This window comes from Microtus oregoni, unplaced genomic scaffold (assembly GCF_018167655.1).
Source record: "Microtus oregoni isolate MIOR12 unplaced genomic scaffold, Mior012 000001F_ref0000356, whole genome shotgun sequence".
Taxonomy (NCBI): domain Eukaryota; kingdom Metazoa; phylum Chordata; class Mammalia; order Rodentia; family Cricetidae; genus Microtus; species Microtus oregoni.
In genome coordinates this window covers 63,801,980-63,823,656 of record NW_024543060.1, presented here as the reverse complement: position 1 = coordinate 63,823,656, position 21,677 = coordinate 63,801,980, and the positions used below count along the sequence as shown (strand labels likewise).

The following is a 21,677-nucleotide window of genomic DNA, read 5'->3' as shown; positions in this document are numbered from 1 at the left end:
TAAGGAGGTGGAAGAGGACTGTTGTGTAGCTAGTGCTGGACTGCTTGCTGGCATGTATATAGTCCAGAGTTCAATCCCCAGCACCGCATAGACCTGAGATGATAGTACATTACTATAACCCCAGCACTTGGAAGGCAGAGGCAGGAGGATCAGAAGGTTAAAGGTCATCCTTGGCTACGTAGAGAGTTCAAGGCAGGCCAAGGTTGGAGACCCTGCGCCGAGATCGGAGCAGGGAGGGGCTGAGGCATGGGTGGCCAGGGGCAGGTTCTGTTCTGAAGCAGCTTTTTATGTTCCTCGGCACATCTCACAAGAAGGGGGAAAGGGTTCACTGCCCCCGTTCAAGTGAGGGACTCTCAGGAACCAAGGCCCAGGGCTTGCCATCCACTGTAGGCTCTGAGGGCGATCATGTTACCATTCTTGTACTTGATGTCCCCGGGGTCCTCACCGCCACCCCACAAGCAGCAGGGCGTGGCTGGAAGTCAGACTCCACATCCACAAAGGCCCTAAAATTGTGGAGAAAGCAAATTTTGAGGGTATGACCCGTGTGTGCCTGAGACCAAGGAAACGCTCAACACTTAACAAGGACTTCCCGCTTCAGTTCAGAGAGAGCAGTTAGCCGTAGACCCACGGAAAAGTGTGATTGAGATGAATATGTATATACTGTTTAATTCTGTAACCCTCTGTGAGGCAACAGTATCATCCCCACTAAACAGGAGAAAACTAAGGCACAGAGGGGTCAGGTAAATCGCCTAAGCTGGAAAGTGGTGGAGGCAGGACCAGGCTGGAGGCTGGGAGCCTGAGTCGCTTGGCAACACAGCCTCCTGTCTCAGCAAATGCAGGTGGTCATTTCATGGACTACAGCACATCCCCATGGGCACACACCGGAGCAACTGAATGGTCGGTGGCTGGGCTCTTCTCAGCGCTAAGGCTGTGTTGGCCTTTATGGCTGCCGGGTTGTGGAGCACATCCTAGGTTCTAGCTGGCTCTGAGGTTGGCCCATGTCCAGGCAGACCCTTGGTTCCTGATGCCTCTGCCCCTTCCCATCAGCCTGATGTTCTGGACCAATTGGAACGAGCTTCACCCAAGCATCATGCGGGCAGCCCTCTCCGGAGCCAACGTCCTGACCCTCATCGAGAAGGACATCCGCACGCCCAATGGCCTGGCCATTGACCACCGTGCGGAGAAGCTGTACTTCTCGGACGCCACCTTGGACAAGATCGAACGGTGCGAGTACGACGGCTCCCACCGCTACGTGAGTCTGTGGGGACGTGAGGGGAAACCAAGTCAGAACAGCCGGGCTGGGCGATCTGAGACAGGGTAGGGAAAGCTGGGAATGAAAACACCCGTCTGAGCTCTTACCTCTGCCCGTGGGGTTCTGACATCGCTTAGGCAAGGGAGAAGGCAAGATGCATTTACGAATCCTTCCGACTCTGACTTCCCAGGCCCCACTGTCGGGTCAGCGTTGGTAAAGGGCCCTGAACCAAATGGGGATACTGGTGCTGCTGTCTCAACAGGTGATCCTAAAGTCAGAGCCTGTCCACCCCTTTGGGTTGGCTGTGTACGGGGAGCATATTTTCTGGACTGACTGGGTACGGCGGGCAGTGCAGCGGGCCAACAAGTACGTGGGCAGTGACATGAAGCTGCTGCGAGTGGACATCCCCCAGCAGCCCATGGGCATCATCGCTGTGGCCAACGACACCAACAGCTGTGAGTGGGGTCTGCCACTTGCTCTCCCGTCCTCTGTGCTTCCGTACATGTGTGCAGTAGTCTCTCAGGACTCCCGTTGTACAGATAAATATCCTTACATGCCTTTAACCTCCCATAAACTCCGAAAGCTCTAACACCCCTCCACCCCAGCTCCCTCGAGACATCTGTTCACATGCATGGACTTGATATACTTGGGTCCATCTCATGCAAACTGCACACAAATACACGTTCATGTTGCTCATGCCTCAAGAGCCTCATCCCCATCCCTGGAGATCCTGTCACGGGAATGCCTAGTAATTCCCTCCACCCAAGCTACCCACACCCCAAACCTGACCTCATGCCCACATGCCAGGTGCAGCCTGTGCCCACCCTCAGCCTGTACATAAACATGCATACCTACACCTGGTGCAGGTGACCTGCTGCATGTGTGTGTGTGTGTGTGTGTGTGTTTCACTAACAGATCCAAGGCTTTCCCTAGCCTCGTGCATACACCCTTGGCCACCACTGTACACTCATCTCAAAGCCCCCACGTTAACACCCACGCCAGGTCCTCGCCATTGCTGGGAACCTCTGTGGCTGCTGGGGTCGTGCAGAGCCCTGGAATGTTAGGTGGGCATCTTGGGAGTGTCCAGAGCAGGGACCGTTCTGCAGCTCGCGGTCTCCCCGCAGGCGAACTGTCCCCCTGCCGTATCAACAACGGAGGCTGCCAGGATCTGTGTCTGCTCACCCACCAAGGCCATGTCAACTGTTCCTGTAGAGGGGGCCGGATCCTCCAGGAGGACTTCACCTGCCGGGGTGAGGAAGCTAGCTGGGGCAGAGGCTGCTAGGGGACACTTCTTCCAAAGCTGGACTCGGGCTGGCCCCCAGCTCATGGAACCCTCTCTGTCCCCAGCTACGAACTCTTCTTGTCGGGCACAAGATGAGTTTGAGTGTGCCAACGGGGAATGCATCAGCTTCAGCCTTACCTGTGACGGTGTCTCCCACTGCAAGGACAAGTCAGACGAGAAGCCCTCCTACTGCAGTAAGGAGCCTCTGCAGCCCCTCCTCCTCTCAGACCACGTTCCCCTAGGACCCTCTCCCCAGTCCCCTGCCCCACGTGACCCAGCTCCATAGCCCCTTCCTGTACCTGCTACGACCACACCTCCCCCCTTGCAGACTCACGCCGCTGCAAGAAGACTTTCCGCCAGTGCAACAATGGCCGCTGTGTCTCCAACATGCTGTGGTGCAACGGGGTGGATGACTGCGGGGACGGCTCTGATGAGATTCCCTGCAACAGTGAGTGGGTCGCTGCAAGCCCCAGCCTCCGACCTCGCCCACTTTAGGTCTCCACCTCCACCCTGTCCTCACTCAGGCTAAGTATTTGTCCCTAGGCCCAAGATAGCTAGTTCAGGGCACTCCAAAGACTGGAGCTCTGTCCTGGGCCTTTGTGGCCCTCCAGAGGGACTCCGGCCTGATGGTACCCATGGGCCCTGTTCTAGAGACCGCCTGCGGCATGGGTGAGTTCCGCTGCCGGGACGGCTCCTGCATCGGGAACTCCAGTCGTTGCAACCAGTTTGTGGATTGTGAGGATGCCTCTGATGAGATGAACTGCAGTGAGTACCCTGCCTGTGTCTGCTCCATCCTCAGACCAGCTCCGTCCCTTGTCCCTCCTACCTCAGCTGGTCTGTGCTGTTTCCTCTCAGCCTTCTGACCCCACATGGCAGCCCCTCGCCTTCTGGACCCTGCCTGTCCGTCCTGCCCCTGGGACCCCTGGAGGTAGAGAGTGAGCGGAGGGCACCAGACACGAAGTGCTTCTCACATGTTCTGACAGCAGAGGCACCAGGGGCCAGCAGAGTATGACCCATGTAGGGTTTCTATGGCTTTGAAGAGACACCATGACAACTCTTCTAAAGGAAACATTTAACTGGGGTGGCTCACTACAGTTTCAGAGGTTCAGTCCATTATCCTCATGATGGGGGGCATGGCGGCATGCCGGCAGACATGGTGCTGGAGGAGTGGCTGAGAGTCCTGCATCTTGCAGGCAACAGAACAGACAGCTGAGACATTGGGAGGTATCCTGAACATAGGAAATCTCAAAGCCCGCCCCCATAATGCCACTCTTCCTCCAACAAGGCCACACCCACTCCAACAAAGCCACACCTACTCCATAGTGCCAGTCCCTGTGAGAGTATGGGGCCGATTACATTTAGACCTCCACACCCTCGCCTCCCCCTCCCAGGTGCCACCGACTGCAGCAGCTATTTCCGCCTGGGCGTGAAAGGCGTGCTCTTCCAGCCTTGCGAGCGAACATCCCTCTGCTACGCACCCAGCTGGGTGTGCGATGGGGCCAACGACTGTGGAGACTACAGCGACGAGCGGGACTGCCCAGGTGGTGGCGGCAGCAGCGGCAGCTGGGTGGATGGCGGGCCCAGGGCTCACAGCGTCCTCACGCCTCCCTTCTGTTTCCCAGGTGTGAAGCGTCCGCGGTGCCCGCTCAATTACTTTGCGTGCCCCAGTGGGCGGTGCATCCCCATGAGCTGGACCTGTGACAAGGAAGACGACTGTGAGCACGGCGAGGACGAGACCCACTGCAGTGAGTGGCCGAGTACCCCAGCACCCAGCGCCCCAGTGCCTGAAGACCCCACCCGGGTCCCACCTCAGTTTCTGAGGAGCCTCTCAGGAAGGGACACCACAGGCACCTCTCCTGTCTTTCCCTGGCAGCTGCCTGCCACCCCTCTTCTCATCTGACTACACTCTCCGACTATTCCAGACAAGTTCTGCTCAGAGGCCCAGTTCGAATGCCAGAACCACCGTTGCATCTCCAAGCAGTGGCTGTGTGACGGGAGTGACGACTGCGGGGACGGCTCCGATGAGGCGGCTCACTGCGGTGAGGAGCAGCCTGAACCGGATTCTGGGAGGTGCCCCCGGAAGAAATGCTCATCCTATCCCCTATAGAATCCACACAAATCCACACATCAGCGGGGCATGTCGTCACGGCTGCCCGCTAGACCCCGTCCTCTCCTGAGTCCATCTCTGTCTCCTTGCTCCTCACGCAGAAGGCAAGACTTGCGGCCCCTCCTCCTTCTCCTGTCCTGGCACCCACGTGTGCGTCCCTGAGCGCTGGCTCTGTGATGGAGACAAGGACTGCGCGGATGGCGCTGATGAGAGCATCTCAGCCGGCTGCCGTGAGTGGGAGAGGCCACGAGGCGCGGGTGGGCAGCAGGCCTTATGGGTAGGAAGACTTCAGTGGGAGCTGCGCATTTTGTTAGTACGGATCCGTGACTTTAGCCCTGTGCCCAGACACCCTCCCCACCCCGCCCCATCCAGTGCTCCACCCCTTCTCCCTCTCACATCCCAGGAACCTTCCCAGGATGGGGTGGTGACCACCCACAGCTTGTAGAGAGGGCTGAGGGGGTTCTGCCTCTGTTCCCAGTGTACAATAGCACCTGTGACGACCGCGAATTCATGTGCCAGAACCGCCTATGCATTCCCAAGCATTTTGTGTGTGACCATGACCGGGACTGTGCGGACGGCTCTGACGAATCCCCCGAGTGTGGTGAGTCCTGCACCTGGAGGGGGAGCCCTGCCTAGCTGTGCTTGCACCGTGCCCAGGGTAGCAGCCTCATCGTCCCCTCCCCATCACAGAGTACCCAACCTGCGGCCCCAATGAGTTCCGCTGCGCCAACGGGCGCTGCCTGAGCTCCCGCCAGTGGGAGTGTGACGGTGAGAACGACTGCCATGACCAAAGTGACGAGGCCCCCAAGAACCCGCACTGCACCAGCCCAGGTGAGCCTCGCGGCTGCTCCCGCCCCCCCCCCACACACTGCACCAGCCCAGGTCAGCCTCGCGGCTCCCGCCCCCTCCCACACTGCACCAGCCCAGGTCAGCCTCACGGCTGCTCCTGCCCCCTCTCCTCCTGTCCTCTTGTGAGCCCACTGACCTGTTCCCGCCGCCCTCCACAGAGCACAAATGCAACGCCTCGTCGCAGTTCCTGTGCAGCAGTGGGCGCTGCGTGGCTGAGGCGCTGCTCTGCAACGGCCAGGATGACTGCGGGGACGGCTCCGACGAACGCGGGTGCCATGTCAACGAGTGTCTCAGCCGCAAGCTCAGTGGCTGCAGTCAGGACTGCGAGGACCTTAAGATCGGCTTTAAGGTACATCCTGGATGGATGGGACAGCGGCTCCACCCCCTCATTCATCCATCCATCAAGTTCTTATTGGGCACTCACTCTGCCGGGCAGTGTGCTGGGCTCTGGGGATGTCGCAGGGGCAGACGGAAGTCACTGTTAGAGTCTCCATCTGTGTGTGTTTGTTCACGGGTGAGATAAAGGCTAGGAGAGAAATGAGTGGGGTTGTCAAGCAGGCGACAGATGCGTAGCTCTGGAGTTCAAGGGAAGGCCCAGCCTGGAGGAAGAATTGTTCTCCTGGAGATGCTATTTAAATGCCCAAGGAAGAGAATATAGATGGCAAAGAGCCTTAGCCTGCGCTAAGCTACACTGTGGGACTGGGAGATGAGGGATGTGTGAGGGACACCACCAAGGTAGGATGACAGCCACGTGAGGAAAGCTCTGGGTGACAGGTCATCCCTGGTCTCCAGCAGGGGAAGCCCAGACCCCTGCTGTGTCCTCAAGCCCAGATTCCCTGTACCCGCAGTGCCGCTGTCGCCCTGGCTTCCGGCTTAAAGACGACGGCAGGACCTGTGCCGACGTGGACGAGTGCAGCACCACCTTCCCCTGCAGCCAGCTCTGCATCAACACCCACGGCAGTTACAAGTGTCTGTGTGTGGAGGGCTACGCACCCCGAGGTGGCGACCCCCATAGCTGCAAAGCCGTGACTGGTGAGATACGGTTCAGGCAGCTGTGGGCAGGGAGGGGGTGGCAGGCAGGGAGAGGGCAGGGCCGTGGGATAATATAGCTGAAGGTAGACTAGACTGGAGGTCCAAGGGCATACCTGACCAGGACCCTCTGCCTACAGATGAGGAGCCGTTCCTCATCTTCGCCAACCGGTACTACCTGCGCAGGCTCAACCTGGACGGCTCCAACTACACACTGCTTAAGCAGGTGCCGAAGCCCAAGCCTTTCTCACATCTGTCAACTGCCCGGGCCCAGTACAGCCTCCCCAGTTCTTCCCACCTGGGCCCACGGTTGTCTCCTGTGCCCCTCCCTCCAGCCACATCCTCCCCCAGATGCACATGTGTCCCAGCAGCAGCTGACTTCCCTGTCCCCGTTCCACACGCAGGGCCTGAACAATGCTGTGGCTTTGGACTTTGACTACCGAGAGCAGATGATCTACTGGACCGACGTGACCACCCAGGGCAGCATGATCCGAAGGATGCACCTCAACGGCAGCAATGTGCAGGTGAGGAAGGGCTGCCCCTGGTCAGCTGACCTGCACCCAGGGTGCCCCACGGAGGAGCCCCACAGCCCTCCCCACACAGCTCATGTCCCCATCAACACCGCTTCTCCCCGATCGCTGGGCCACACAAACACCCTGCCTGTTTTAGCTTCTCCCCCCAAACACAGAGTGCAAACACAAGGACCCTTCCTGCCTTCCCTCTGCTGTGCTGTGCGATGCTGTGCACACTAGGTGTGTGCCTGTGTTCCCGGAGCCCCTGCTGACAATCACTTAGTCTCAGGCTCGGTACAGGACATTTTAGATCTGTCATCTTCCCAGCAAAGCCAGGAGCGGGAGCTGTGCTCCATTTCACGGGAGGGAGAAGCCAGGCCCCAGAGAGCCAGAAGGTTCCACTCAAACTTCTCCTTCACTGTACCCCCTATAGGTGCTGCACCGAACGGGCCTTAGTAACCCAGACGGGCTGGCTGTGGACTGGGTGGGTGGCAACCTGTACTGGTGTGACAAAGGCAGAGACACCATTGAGGTGTCCAAGCTCAATGGAGCCTATCGGACAGTGCTGGTCAGCTCTGGCCTCCGTGAGCCTAGGGCTCTGGTGGTGGACGTGCAGAATGGGTAAGTAGCCAGGAGGGGCCGGGGGCACCCTGGGAAGCAAGCCCAGACTCCCTGTAGGCTTCTGGCGCCATGAATCTCTAGACTCTTGGGGTTCACTGCCCCCCACCTGCCAGGTACCTCTACTGGACGGACTGGGGTGACCACTCACTGATCGGTCGGATTGGCATGGACGGGTCTGGCCGCAGCGTCATTGTGGACACTAAGATCACGTGGCCCAATGGTTTGACCCTGGACTACGTCACAGAACGAATCTACTGGGCTGACGCCCGTGAGGACTACATCGAGTTTGCCAGCCTGGATGGCTCCAATCGTCACGTTGGTCCGTATGCCAGTGAGGCTGCCCAAAGCCAGCAGGCCTACCTGGGGGTCTAAAGTGATGGGACAAGAAGGCATGGTGTACTGAAAACACAAGCCGGGGGTCTAGGGTTTCAAATACCCTGGTGCTTCTCTTGGACTGGGCCCGGTGCCAGGCCACAGTCCAGCTCCTTGAGGGCTGGTCACAGGAGAACTATCTGAGGAACATCTGTGATCTGTACTTTCGTAGAGGTGCTATGTGTTCCTCTAGAGCAGCAGTGTGGCTGATAGACAGGCTGTCCCTATACAGCCTTAGGAAGCCATAGAGAGATCTGGAACTGGGGTTCATTCCCAACTTAGGGCTGTGATGGGAGTTCAGGAGGTCAGCAGGCATGGAACCCAGTCTATTCTTGGTGCTAACTACTGTCATGTCTTTCCCTGCATTCCCCTGCCACAGTGCTGAGCCAAGATATCCCACACATCTTCGCACTGACCCTATTTGAAGATTATGTCTACTGGACAGACTGGGAAACGAAGTCCATCAACCGGGCCCACAAGACCACGGGTGCCAACAAAACACTGCTCATCAGCACCCTGCACCGGCCCATGGACCTTCACGTCTTCCATGCTCTGCGCCAGCCAGATGGTAAGCAAGAGAACGCAGGGTGCAGGAGGCCCGGTTCTCAGCACCACTCCTGCCACCCTGGCACTGACTAAGCATCCCTGCCAGGTGCCAGACTTACAGAGGCTATAGACAATATGGCCAGACCCTCAGCAGCTTCCAGCCACCCTGGGTTCCACACTGGGGTCTCTTGGCAGCCATGAGTCCAGAGAACAGTGTGGGCAAAGAGCGTCAGAGGAAACCCAGAAAGCAGACAGAGATCCTGGGGACTTGAGGTGTGAGGTCCAAGCCTGAGCTGATCCTGGGCCTTGGAAGACCCTTTCCTGTCTCTGGTCTCAGTCCCCTCATGAAAGCCGCAGGATCAAGACCTGCTGTGCTCCTAAGCAGGGAGGAGCAGACCAGACATCCTTTAGAAGGCCGGAAACCATTCCCAGCAGGACTCACCCTCCCAGTCAGAGGCCAGTGGCCTCAGAGTCATGACCCTTCTACCTCATTCTCTCTGGCAGTGCCCAATCACCCCTGCAAAGTCAACAATGGTGGCTGTAGCAACCTGTGCCTGCTGTCCCCTGGGGGTGGTCACAAATGTGCCTGCCCCACCAACTTTTATCTGGGTGGTGATGGCCGTACCTGTGTGTCTAACTGCACAGCAAGCCAGGTAGGGTTCCCTTCAGACTCGCAGTGTTCCATGCCTCAGTCCCCCTGCCTTCCTGCCAGTGTCCCTCCGCCACTGCAATGCCTGTGCCTCTGTCATTCCCACGCCAAACACCTCCGCACCTTAGTGCTGTCCCCTACAGACATCCCCATCTGTCCTTCCTACATCCGTCATATCCCAACTGTCTGTCCAGCTCTACCTCCCCGCAAACGCTAACCCCACCGCTATTTCTCTGTAACATTTCTGCCCCTTGAAAGAAAAGCTTCTGAGTGCCCCATGCCCCCACCAACCCCATCTTGCCCCACCCGCCCTCCAGTTCGTGTGCAAGAACGACAAGTGCATCCCCTTCTGGTGGAAGTGTGACACGGAGGATGACTGCGGGGACCACTCGGATGAGCCTCCAGACTGTCGTGAGTGTGGGTGCAGGCGGGCGTGGGAGGCAGGAGGCTCCTCGCTGGCCGCCAGGGCCAGAAACTTCAGTGACTCATTGTCTCCCTGCTCTTCCTTTTCATATGCGTGTGCGTGCGTGCATGTTCTTGTGTGTGTGTGGAGTTCACACGTGTGTGTGCGTGCACATGCGTACCATCACGGGGCCATCTCACTGACCCACCTCCTTCACTTTTGACACCGAGCCTTCCTTCTCGGCAGCCGAGTTCAAGTGCCGCCCAGGCCAGTTCCAGTGCTCAACCGGCATCTGCACCAACCCTGCCTTCATCTGTGACGGGGACAATGACTGCCAAGACAACAGTGACGAGGCCAATTGTGGTAAGGAGCGGCCCAGACGCCAGTCATTCCTTCCCCAGCGCAAGCAAGGAAACAAGAGCCTGCAGCAGCTTCTCTCTAGGCTGCATTTCTGCTGCTCGGGCCCCGCCCACCGCTCGGGCCCCGCCCACCGCTCCCCCATGAAGGACACGGGGCCCCCACCTGCCCTGAGTCCTCCTCTTCTCCACTCCCAGACATTCACGTCTGCTTGCCCAGTCAGTTCAAGTGCACCAACACCAACCGCTGTATTCCCGGCATCTTCCGCTGTAACGGACAGGACAACTGTGGGGACGGGGAAGATGAACGAGACTGCCGTAAGTGCCAGGTTCAGGGACGTGGGCGGGGACATTGGCACACGCTGTTGTTCCCTCTTGCTTCCCGTCGAGGTGCTAGTCAACTTTCCTGGAGTGGTGACAGGAGTCACATTGGGTGTCTCCTGGTTTGCTTATACAAGCACTGTGTTTGGTGTGGACAGACAGCAGGTCCAGAAAAACAAATACCAGGCTGGGGATAAAGCATTCCTTCCTCCTGACCAAAACCAGGCAGGGCCAGGCTTTTGGAAGAGGGAGGACATGGTCACCAGAAACTGGGAGGAGACATAAGGGGTAGGGGTCCTCATTCTCTCATCCCCCTTGCAGCCGAGGTAACCTGCGCCCCCAACCAGTTCCAGTGCTCGATCACCAAGCGCTGCATCCCCCGCGTCTGGGTCTGTGACAGGGACAATGACTGTGTGGACGGCAGTGACGAACCAGCCAACTGCAGTGAGTTGCCCGTCGCCCCAGCACCCACGTTCCCCTGCAGCACCTGTGACTCCGTTACCCCAGCGGGCACACACACCCCTCCCCTTGGCTCCCCGAGGAGACTCTCCTTACCCGTGCCCACGTCCTGCAGCTCAGATGACCTGCGGGGTCGATGAATTCCGCTGCAAGGACTCCGGCCGCTGCATTCCGGCACGCTGGAAGTGCGACGGCGAGGATGACTGCGGGGACGGCTCTGACGAGCCCAAGGAGGAGTGTGGTGAGCCCGCGCTTGTGGGGAGAAGGCGGCCTCAGGTTAGCGAGGGAGGAACGGAGTTTGGGGATAGGCCTCTGGGCAGGGTGCCTGCTGGCCGGGTCTCAGTGTGGCCCCGGTGCAAGGCTCTTGTGGACGCTGTAGAGCTGACACGTGGGCATAGGGCATACTGCAGCTTTCCCTGGCAGGCCCCACCACCTCTCAGTTCCTTGTTCCTCTCTCTAGCCACCCCTCAGGAGAGACTCGTGTTTCCTGGCTCCCCTAATCCGCTGCCTTCCATAGATACCACTCGGGTATATACAGCAAGCGTGTCCCTGCCTGCTAACCCCAGACCCGTCTCTGACTGCCCCTCCCCCAGACGAGCGCACCTGTGAGCCGTATCAGTTCCGCTGTAAGAACAACCGCTGTGTGCCGGGCCGCTGGCAGTGTGACTACGACAACGATTGCGGGGACAACTCTGACGAGGAGAGCTGCAGTATGTCACCCTCCCTCTCCCGGGGCCTGTGCAGGGGGTGGCCCTCCCAGGGCAAGGGGGTCAGCAACCCCTCGGCTCCATCCACCCCACTCCATGCCGTGTATCTGAGCTCGTGCCCCATTTCACCTCATCTCATGTTTCTCTCCATTTTCACACTGTCCTCTTGGGGTCGCAGAGGTAGGTGTCTCTGATGTGCCCCTGTTCCCGCCGCCACCTCTGCCCCGGAACCTTGCCTGCCCCTGTGCTGTCCTTCCGCCCATCATCCTTAGCTGGCCTCTCCCCAGACCTGCCGCTTGTCCCAGTGGTCTTGCCCCTCCCCCCTCCATGGTCTGTCCTAGGCCAGGACCAAGGGCCCTCACCCTCACCCCGTGTCTGTTCCTAGTGTGAATAAGTTGTGAATACCGTCTTTGCCCACCGGTCTCGTGAGGAGAGTCAGTTAGCTGCCTGGGTTTGGTTGAGTTGGTCGTTGACATCAGTCAGCTGTGGCCTTCACAGACTTAGGAAAGAGCCTTGGACTTGGGTGTAGTATTGATTTCCCAGGGCTGGAGATGCCCTGTGCCCACCATGCTGGGTCCTGTCTTTCCCCAGCCCCTCGGCCCTGCTCCGAGAGTGAGTTCTCCTGTGCCAACGGCCGCTGCATCGCTGGGCGCTGGAAGTGTGATGGGGATCATGACTGTGCGGACGGCTCAGACGAGGTGAGCAGAGAGATCTCAAGGAAGCGGGTGGCCTCGGTAGAGCTAGGGCCGAACCCCAGGGCCCTGACCAGGCTGCTGGCTCCCGTCCCCACAGAAAGACTGCACCCCCCGCTGTGATATGGACCAGTTCCAGTGTAAGAGTGGCCACTGCATCCCCCTGCGCTGGCGCTGTGACGCGGATGCTGACTGCATGGATGGCAGTGACGAGGAAGCCTGTGGCACCGGGGGTGAGCCCCTCCTGCCTGGCCTCTCTACCCCAGCCCCCCAGGCCATTGTGTGGCCCAGTTCGCTTAGTCCTCTATTTCCTTCATACACTGTCCCTGCCACAAACCTTTATCGAGCATCTACTGAGAGCCAGGCACTGGCCTGAGTTGTGGGGGATGGAGCAATGGACAAGGCTCAGGCCCACTGGGTACATTTTTTATGCAAGTTGTGCCCTAACCTGGCTAAGGGGCCAAGCTATATAGAAATCCAGCAGGAACCTGGTCCGCCCAGTTGGCTGTGGTTAGAGGCCAGACCCTGCTTACCGTCTTTCCCCAGGGCAGGCAGTGAGTTGGGGTCTGCTCAGTAGCCTGAGGGAGCAGTGTTGGAGAAGCTGAGGGCTGGAGCAGGGGTTCCGACCAGGAAGGCAGCCTTCCTGGTTCTGCCTTGTAGGCTGAGGATCGCCACCTAAAGCCGGCACCTGCCACAGGCTACACTAGGCTCAGGTGTCCTCTCCTATCTATTCAAGAGTAGCATCCTGAACCCCTGTGGGCACATCCCTAAGTAGCCTCTCCTCCCAATACCAGAGGAAGCCGTTGCCCCTCTGCCCGCTGGGCAGGAAATTAAGACACCTGAGTCAGGCTATGCTTCAGCTTTCCTGGAGACCCCTGGGCCTCAGCCCCACCTTAGAGGGGATTGACAGATCCGATCCTGCAGCCGCAGCCTGTGTTCATTTCTACCCCTCTGTTCACCTGCACCCAGTGAGGACCTGCCCCTTGGATGAATTTCAATGTAACAACACCTTGTGCAAGCCGCTGGCCTGGAAGTGCGACGGTGAGGACGACTGTGGGGACAACTCAGACGAGAACCCCGAGGAATGCGGTAAGATGGGGGGCCCTGGGGAGATGGCTCAGTGGTTAAGAGCACTGACTGCTCTTCCAGAGGACCTGGGTTCAAGTCCTAGCACCCACATGGCAGCTCACAACTGCCTGTAACTCCAAGATCTGACATCCTGACAAGGACATACATGTAGCAATGCAAATAAAATAAAAATAAATTATATTTAAAAAGTATGTAGGATGGAGCCAGGTAGTAGTGACACATGCCTTTAATCCCAGTGCTCGGGAGACAGAAGCAGGCGGATCTCTGTGGGGTTCGAGGCCAGCCTGGTCTACAAGAGCTAGTTCCAGGCTCAAAACCTATAGAGAAACCCTGTCTCAAAAAACCAAAAGAAGGCCGGGCGGTGGTGGCGCACGCCTTTAATCCCAGCACTCAGGAGGCAGAGGTAGGCGGATCTCTGGGAGTTCGAGGCCAGCCTGGTCTACAAGAGCTAGTTCCAGGACAGGCACCAAAGCTACAGAGAAACCCTGTCTCGAAGAAAAAAAAAAAAAAGATTTAGGATGGAACAAGCTGGGGTTAGGGAATTGTCCAAGGCAAGGACAGTGTCAGGTAGGGACATGGCTCCCATACTCCCCAGTGTCCAACTGTCCCCTACCCCTCACCCCAAGTCTAACCCTGGCTGTTTCCTGGCTTCTCCAGCCCGCTTTGTGTGTCCTCCCAACCGGCCCTTCCGTTGCAAGAACGACCGCGTTTGCCTGTGGATTGGGCGCCAGTGTGATGGCACAGACAACTGTGGGGATGGGACGGATGAGGAAGACTGTGGTGAGCTGAGGGCAGTGAGGGGGGGCTGTACCTGGGGCGCACGCTCCTGCGAGGCTGAGACAGGGTCCTGTCTGGGCTGCGGGAAGCCCTTGGGAAAGATACTGGAGGCCTCCTGGGGCCCCAAGTCTTCAGGGTTAGCACACCCAGCCTCAGCTTGAGGAGCGGCCGGGCCGGGACACACCTTCGTTAGCCAGGTCTCTCTGGGAGGAGGGGTGGTGCAGTCAGTACCTAGAGCCTGAAGCTTCCTCCCTCTCCAGAGCCCCCCACGACCCAGAATCCCCACTGCAAAGACAAGAAGGAGTTCCTGTGCCGCAACCAGCGCTGCCTGTCATCCTCGCTGCGCTGTAACATGTTTGACGACTGTGGCGACGGCTCCGATGAAGAGGACTGCAGCATCGGTAGGGCCCGGTGTGAGCGCGGAGGGCTGGGTACCACGGGGCAGGGCTTGGGGGAGGAAATCCACTGTTTGTCTCCCACAGACCCCAAGCTGACCAGCTGCGCCACCAACGCTAGCATCTGCGGCGACGAGGCACGTTGTGTGCGCACCGAGAAAGCCGCCTATTGTGCCTGCCGCTCCGGCTTCCACACCGTGCCAGGCCAGCCCGGATGTCAGGGTAGGAAGCTGCATGGGAGATGGGCAGGAACCCCGGCTCCTAGACTCCCCCCTGACCCTCGATGTCACCCCCAGACATCAACGAGTGCCTGCGCTTCGGCACCTGCTCGCAGCTCTGCAATAACACGAAGGGTGGCCACCTCTGCAGCTGTGCCCGCAACTTCATGAAGACGCACAATACCTGCAAGGCTGAAGGTAACTGAGTCGGCGAAGGACAGGGCGGGTGGGTGGAGCCAGTCCACGCGGGCATAGAAAATGGAGCTGGCCTGGAATGGAACTTCAGTGCTCAGGCATGCCCCCCCCCCCCCAGAGTCAAGGTGCACCAGACACCATCCTGAGCAAAGCATAGGAAAATTAGAGGCCACCGGCTGGGCTTCTGAAGCTCTGTGAGGTGTGAGAGCCACACTCTTGCCTGGCGCACAACCCTCAGCCCGCCCTAGATTGAGGATACAGTTAGACTCAGCTCATGGGCCCACCTGCATAGTTCCCCGTGCTCTGACAACAAGGCATTGCTCCTTCCATGTGCCTGTGCTCACACACTGTACACGCATGTGGACGTGTGTATACACACCGCCAAGAGGCTCTCATGCCATGACCACACGGCAGAATTCCTAGAACTGTCGGGTAGGGAGGTGGGTCGCGAGGGCAGATTTCTGAAGGATCTGGGCATTCTGTTATCTGGGGCACAGAGTCAAGTCCTCAGCCTGATGTTGGATGCTCCAGAATCATCCCTTCTGTCTAAAACTAAAAATGGCTTGATTGGGCTAGAGGCCTCTGTAGAGTGCCAGGGTCTCGACTGGAGGTCATCTTTCCCCAGTACTTGGCCATGCGAGTCCCAAGATGGAACTCAGGCCCTGGGCTCTTGCCTCGATCTTTCAAGCCCCTCTGACAGGCGGTCTCTGACTCTGTCAGGCTCCGAGTACCAGGTCCTTTACATTGCTGATGACAATGAGATCCGCAGCCTGTTCCCCGGGCACCCCCACTCGGCCTACGAGCAGGCCTTCCAGGGCGACGAGAGTGTCAGAATAGACGCCATGGATGTTCACGTCAAGGCCGGCCGTGTCTACTGGACCAACTGGCACACGGGCACCATCTCCTACCGGAGCCTGCCACCGGCTGCACCTCCTACCACTTCCAACCGTCACCGGAGGCAGATCGACCGGGGAGTCACTCACCTCAATGTAAGTGCCCAGCCTGACAGATTTGAGCACGATGGCAGGGGCTGGCAGAGCCTAAGGCTAGAAGGCAGGAACAGTCGAGATTGCCTACTGAAGCACAGCTGATAGCCCAAGCAGTAAGGACTGTCACTAGTTGGCCCTGCCACGTGGCAACATAGGACACCAGGACGGACTGACAGCATCAGAGCCCACTCTGATTTCTGCTTGTCACTATTGGCCACCTTGCTCAACTACTCGGGGCTTCACTTTGTCAATAAGATGATTAATACATATCCCAGGCTTATGCAGAGTTCAGTGGTAGGATGTGGGAAGCCGTAGGTTTGATCCCCGGCCACAGCAGTGAAAATATCTTACAGGCTTTTTATCTATCTGGTTGTTTCTTCAGTGCTAGACCTCACATGTGCTATACTCCCAGCTTTATAGACCGCTTTGTTTCTTTACATGTTTAGAGAGAAAGTGCTTGCGTGTATGTGTGTGTACATTGCATGTACATGCCATAGTGCATGCAAATGTGGAAGACAGAGGACAATTTTCAGGAGTTATTTCTCTGCTTCTACCATTTGAGTCCCGGGGATTTGAACTCAGATCATCAGCCTTGGCAGCAAGCACCTTCATCCACTGAGCCATCTCACTGCCCCTACCCCACCCTAAAGCCTTTTTTTTTTTTTAAAGTGAGGATAAACTAGAAAAATGAAAATATGCTAGGAATGGTGGCTCATGCCTGTAATTCCAGCCGTATGAGTAGCAGAGGAAGGAAGATCAAAAGATAAGAGGTCGGCCTGGGCTACACAGTGAGTTCCCAATCAGCCTGAGCTGATAGAGACCTGGAGACTGGTCGTAGTCGTGTTAGTCAGGGGTAACAGACAAGAGCAGGCTGGCAGACTCGGGGAGAGGGATAATGAACAGGAAGACAAAAAGGTGATGATCCCTGAATGTTTGACCCCGCTTAGATTTCAGGGCTGAAGATGCCACGGGGGATTGCCATCGACTGGGTGGCCGGGAATGTGTACTGGACTGACTCTGGCCGAGACGTGATTGAGGTGGCGCAAATGAAGGGCGAGAACCGCAAGACACTCATCTCGGGCATGATTGATGAGCCCCATGCCATCGTGGTGGACCCACTGAGGGGGTGGGCAAGGGTCCTGGGGGGAGGTGTTTGGGCTGGTGTCATCCACAGGGGACAGAGACCTCAGGCTTCTAGGCTACTCCGGCCCTATTGAATGGCTCCCCTCTGATTGGCTGTCACATACAGCCAAGATCTGGGGCCCCCTCCAGGGGGCAGCTCTGCTCCTTTAGATGCTACTGGCTTAGCATATTGTAGTTAGAGTAGAGGACGTTAGCCTGGTGCTCTCCTGGATCTCAGTGCCCGGCAGCACCCACACCACGCCCAATGCTGTTTCACTATGCTCTTTTCCTTGGCCCTAGAGACCAACCCACTCTCCCTTCTCCCTCCTTAGTACCATGTACTGGTCAGACTGGGGGAACCATCCCAAGATTGAAACAGCTGCGATGGATGGGACCCTTCGAGAGACTCTCGTGCAGGACAACATTCAGTGGCCCACAGGTCCCTGGGGCAGGGGTAGGGTGTGGGAGGGGCAGGTTCTGGTCCCAGCTGCTTCAGAAGTCCCCCAAAGTTGAGGGCTGTGGAACACACCATTTCCAACAGGTTGGGGCTAAGGGCTGTGGGTGACCGGGAAAGACCACGTGAGCAAGGTGGCATTGCCCCAGACACCAGACAGAATCAGGTCTCTTCTCCGCACCCAGCCTGGCATAGCGGAGGCTGAGCCCTCACGGCTTTCTCTCACCTCAGGCCTAGCTGTGGATTATCACAATGAGCGGCTCTACTGGGCAGATGCCAAACTCTCAGTCATCGGCAGTATCCGGCTCAACGGCACTGACCCCATCGTGGCTGCTGACAGCAAGCGAGGTCAGGAGGGTGGCGGCGTGGTCCCTAACCCTGCCACCAGGCCTCCCACCCTTTCCACTGAGCCCAGAGACCTCACTTCACTGCCTCCGTCCTTCAGTAGCCTGGGCCCCCACCCGTCCATTTGTTCATTCTTCCAGTATTAAGTGGTGTAAAGTCAGCAGGGGTAGAAAAACTTGGCACATGTGGGGAGAGAAAACCGAAGTCTTCCTGTGACCCCTGAAGTCTTGGGATGAGGAGATCTTTTGCCAGCAGGGGGCAGGGATTGTTGGTTTGGATGTGTTAAGTTTGGAGGTGCCTAGCCTGACAAAGCCAGGCGTTTCAGACAGTGGGTCCGGGGCGTAGGCACCCATCTTGATGTACCTGACTCTTCTCTCTCCCCCAGGCCTAAGTCACCCCTTCAGTATCGATGTGTTTGAGGACTATATCTACGGTGTCACTTACATCAATAACCGTGTCTTCAAGATCCACAAGTTTGGACTCAGCCCCTTGGTCAACTTGACCGGGGGCCTGAGCCACGCCTCTGATGTGGTGCTTTACCATCAACACAAACAGCCGGAAGGTGTGGCGGGGAGGGGGTGTGGTGAGGAGGGGGTGTTGTAGGGCCACAGGGCTCAGGAGGAGCCCTGCTCAGCGTCCACCCCTTCCTTCCGCTCACCTGCAGTGACCAACCCCTGTGACCGCAAGAAGTGTGAGTGGCTCTGTCTGCTGAGCCCCAGTGGGCCTGTCTGTACCTGTCCCAATGGAAAGAGACTGGATAATGGCACCTGTGTGCCTGTGCCCTCTCCAACACCCCCTCCAGATGGTATGCACACCCCTTTCTCGGGTACCCTAGGATCGTTCCCTGGAGCCTCTGGATTCCCTGACCCTAGGTCCCATCCCTCTGGCCTGAGAGTTCTTCTCACAGCCCCTAGGCCTGGGACCTGCACCCTCCAGTGCTTCAATGGCGGAAGCTGTTTCCTCAATGCGCGAAGGCAGCCCAAGTGCCGCTGCCAGCCCCGCTACACTGGCGACAAGTGTGAGCTGGACCAGTGCTCAGAGTACTGTCAAAACGGGGGCACCTGTGCTGCTTCCCCCTCTGGTATGCCCCCAACAGGACTGGTCCTTCCCCATCCCGAGCCCCAGCCTTCCCAGGACTGGTCCTTCCCCATCCTGGGCCCCAACCCTCCCAGGACTGGTCCTTCCCCATCCTGGGCCCCAACCCTCCCAGGACTGGTCCTTCCCCATCCTGGGCCCCAACCCTCCCAGGACTGGTCCTTCCCCATCCCGAGCCCCAGCCTTCCCAGGACTGGTCCTTCCCCATCCCGAGCCCCAGCCTTCCCAGGACTGATCCTTCCCCATCCTGGGCCCCAACCCTCCCAGGACTGGTCCTTCCCCATCCCGAGCCCCAGCCTTCCCAGGACTGGTCCTTCCCCATCCCGGGCCCCAACCCTCCCAGGACTGGTCCTTCCCCATCCTGGGCCCCAACCCTCCCAGGACTGGTCCTTCCCCATCCTGGGCCCCAACCCTCCCAGGACTGGTCCTTCCCCATCCCGAGCCCCAACCCTCCCAGGACTGGTCCTTCCCCATCCCGAGCCCCAGCCTTCCCAGGACTGGTCCTTCCCCATCCCGAGCCCCAGCCTTCCCAGGACTGATCCTTCCCCATCCTGGGCCCCAACCCTCCCAGGACTGGTCCTTCCCCATCCCGAGCCCCAGCCTTCCCAGGACTGGTCCTTCCCCATCCCGGGCCCCAACCCTCCCAGGACTGGTCCTTCCCCATCCCGAGCCCCAGCCTTCCCAGGACTGATCCTTCCCCATCCTGGGCCCCAACCCTCCCAGGACTGGTCCTTCCCATCCTCAGGCAGGTGTCTCACCTCACCTCTTTTCTTCTGTTGCCCCAGTACCCACTCCCTCTGGCCGTTGCTTCCCCAGGGTTCCTCCACGCTCTGTTGTAGGCCCAGGTGGTTCCCAGTACCACAGTCCCATTCAAAATTCTTCTCCACTCAGGCATGCCCACGTGCCGGTGCCCCACAGGCTTTACGGGCCCCAAGTGCACCCAGCAGGTGTGTGCAGGCTATTGTGCCAACAACAGCACCTGCACCGTCAACCAGGGCAACCAGCCCCAGTGCCGATGTCTACCTGGCTTCCTGGGTGACCGTTGCCAGTACCGTGAGTGAATCATCCCAGCCCCGGGGAAGAAGAGGGAAGCAGGAATACAAGGGGGCAAGCTGAGAGGAGGAAAGCCACATGCAGATGAACCATGCTCAGGCTGTGGGTGCTGCCCACGACGTTGGCACACCTCCCTGGCGTCGGAAACCTCCAGGCGTCAGGATTATTTGATGAGATGAATGTTCTATCTGAATGCTTAGGGGCATCCCTGTGTCCTGGGGTTCATGGCAGGGCAGTAGGGGCTCAGGAGGAGGTAGGAGTCATCCCTAGGTCCTGGAGAGTCCTTACCCCTGCATCGTGGACCCTCATGAAGGTGGGGCTTGGGGCACTTTCTCTCCATTCCCAACCACAGGGCAGTGCTCAGGCTACTGTGAGAACTTTGGCACGTGTCAGATGGCTGCCAACGGCTCCCGACAATGTCGCTGCACTGTCTACTTTGAGGGGACAAAGTGTGAGGTGGACAAGTGCAGCCGTTGTCTCCAAGGTGCCTGCGTGGTCAATAAGCAGACCGGAGACGTCACTTGCAAGTGAGTGGGGCCTGCTTCCACATTCTGCCCTGGCACAACTGTATGCCCCTGTCCTGCCACCCCGAGCCCTGGCATGGCTGTAGGCCCCTGTCCTGCCAGCCCCAGCTCCAGATTTTGATTCCTTTCTGCAGCTGCACTGATGGCCGGATAGCCCCCAGTTGTCTGACCTGCGTCGATCACTGTAGCAATGGCGGCTCCTGTACCATGAACAGCAAGATGATGCCCGAGTGCCAGTGAGTTGGGCCTGAGCCTCCCTCACCCTCAGATCTGAGCAGGAGAGCCCTCCAGGCCCTGTGACTCCACCTAGATCCTGCACCTCCAGTGGGTGCAGAGGTGAGGCCGACCCACTCAGCTTTGCTTTCCTGCCTGCAGGTGCCCACCCCATCTGACGGGCCCCCGCTGTGAGGACCAGGTCGTCAGTCAGCAGCAGCCTGGACGTGAGTGCCAAGATCTAGAGCGAGAGCCTTGTACCCCTCATTTCCCCGGGCTCCAGGCTCAGTTTTCTGACTTCTCTCTCCAGACATGGCCTCCATCCTGATCCCGCTCCTGCTGCTCCTGCTGCTGCTGCTGGTGGCAGGAGCGGTGTTCTGGTACAAGCGGCGAGTCCGAGGGTGAGCCACTGGGAATCTGGAGAATCTTTTATTTTATAACCCCCATCACCAGCGTCACTGCTCCCTGACTCCTGCCTCTCCCCAGGGCCAAGGGCTTCCAGCACCAGCGAATGACCAACGGGGCCATGAATGTGGAAATTGGGAACCCTACCTACAAGATGTATGAAGGCGGAGAGCCCGATGATGTTGGGGGCCTACTGGATGCCGATTTTGCCCTGGACCCTGACAAGGTAGACTGGAGGCCATTGAAGGGCTTTTGAGGTCCAAGGACTGGGGGTGGGCAGGACAACCAAAGGTGTTTTACTGAATGATGTCATGGAAGTGGGGGCTGGGAAATTCTAGCCATCTGAACCCTCTATCATTTTTGCAGCCTACCAACTTCACCAACCCGGTATATGCCACACTCTACATGGGGGGCCATGGCAGCCGCCACTCCCTGGCCAGCACGGACGAGAAGCGAGAACTCCTGGGCCGGGGACCTGAGGACGAGATAGGGGATCCCTTGGCATAGGGCCCTGCCCCAGCGGACATCCTCAGAAAGCCCCTGACAGACGCGTCCTTCAATGAGCCCCCTCCCCAGCCAGCCCTTCCCCGGCCGGCCCTGCCGGATGTACAAATGTAAAAATGAAGGAATTACTTTTTATATGTGA

General features: G+C 58.4%; 1 protein-coding gene across 1 annotated transcript in view; it reads left to right on the top strand.

Moving 5' to 3' along the window:
* Positions 1-21,677, top strand: part of Lrp1 (LDL receptor related protein 1) — an 81,331-nt gene extending 59,654 nt beyond the window's left edge. The window contains exons 43-89 of the mRNA XM_041663791.1: positions 1,048-1,252; positions 1,515-1,707; positions 2,377-2,502; positions 2,600-2,728; positions 2,863-2,982; positions 3,186-3,299; positions 3,926-4,075; positions 4,157-4,279; positions 4,457-4,573; positions 4,743-4,871; positions 5,120-5,242; positions 5,332-5,472; positions 5,649-5,839; positions 6,339-6,522; positions 6,660-6,745; positions 6,924-7,043; positions 7,465-7,652; positions 7,766-7,971; positions 8,404-8,592; positions 9,075-9,223; positions 9,537-9,630; positions 9,869-9,985; positions 10,177-10,296; positions 10,621-10,743; positions 10,874-10,999; positions 11,352-11,468; positions 12,057-12,163; positions 12,258-12,390; positions 13,127-13,246; positions 13,904-14,026; positions 14,284-14,424; positions 14,506-14,640; positions 14,715-14,834; positions 15,552-15,820; positions 16,768-16,946; positions 17,275-17,381; positions 17,628-17,744; positions 18,127-18,303; positions 18,406-18,546; positions 18,649-18,822; positions 19,728-19,889; positions 20,242-20,416; positions 20,548-20,649; positions 20,789-20,853; positions 20,937-21,027; positions 21,113-21,257; positions 21,398-21,677. Of these exons, the coding sequence (XP_041519725.1) occupies positions 1,048-1,252; positions 1,515-1,707; positions 2,377-2,502; positions 2,600-2,728; positions 2,863-2,982; positions 3,186-3,299; positions 3,926-4,075; positions 4,157-4,279; positions 4,457-4,573; positions 4,743-4,871; positions 5,120-5,242; positions 5,332-5,472; positions 5,649-5,839; positions 6,339-6,522; positions 6,660-6,745; positions 6,924-7,043; positions 7,465-7,652; positions 7,766-7,971; positions 8,404-8,592; positions 9,075-9,223; positions 9,537-9,630; positions 9,869-9,985; positions 10,177-10,296; positions 10,621-10,743; positions 10,874-10,999; positions 11,352-11,468; positions 12,057-12,163; positions 12,258-12,390; positions 13,127-13,246; positions 13,904-14,026; positions 14,284-14,424; positions 14,506-14,640; positions 14,715-14,834; positions 15,552-15,820; positions 16,768-16,946; positions 17,275-17,381; positions 17,628-17,744; positions 18,127-18,303; positions 18,406-18,546; positions 18,649-18,822; positions 19,728-19,889; positions 20,242-20,416; positions 20,548-20,649; positions 20,789-20,853; positions 20,937-21,027; positions 21,113-21,257; positions 21,398-21,538 (6,604 nt within the window). The 3' untranslated portion in view covers positions 21,539-21,677. The remainder of the gene's footprint in view (positions 1-1,047; positions 1,253-1,514; positions 1,708-2,376; positions 2,503-2,599; positions 2,729-2,862; positions 2,983-3,185; positions 3,300-3,925; positions 4,076-4,156; positions 4,280-4,456; positions 4,574-4,742; positions 4,872-5,119; positions 5,243-5,331; positions 5,473-5,648; positions 5,840-6,338; positions 6,523-6,659; positions 6,746-6,923; positions 7,044-7,464; positions 7,653-7,765; positions 7,972-8,403; positions 8,593-9,074; positions 9,224-9,536; positions 9,631-9,868; positions 9,986-10,176; positions 10,297-10,620; positions 10,744-10,873; positions 11,000-11,351; positions 11,469-12,056; positions 12,164-12,257; positions 12,391-13,126; positions 13,247-13,903; positions 14,027-14,283; positions 14,425-14,505; positions 14,641-14,714; positions 14,835-15,551; positions 15,821-16,767; positions 16,947-17,274; positions 17,382-17,627; positions 17,745-18,126; positions 18,304-18,405; positions 18,547-18,648; positions 18,823-19,727; positions 19,890-20,241; positions 20,417-20,547; positions 20,650-20,788; positions 20,854-20,936; positions 21,028-21,112; positions 21,258-21,397) is intronic.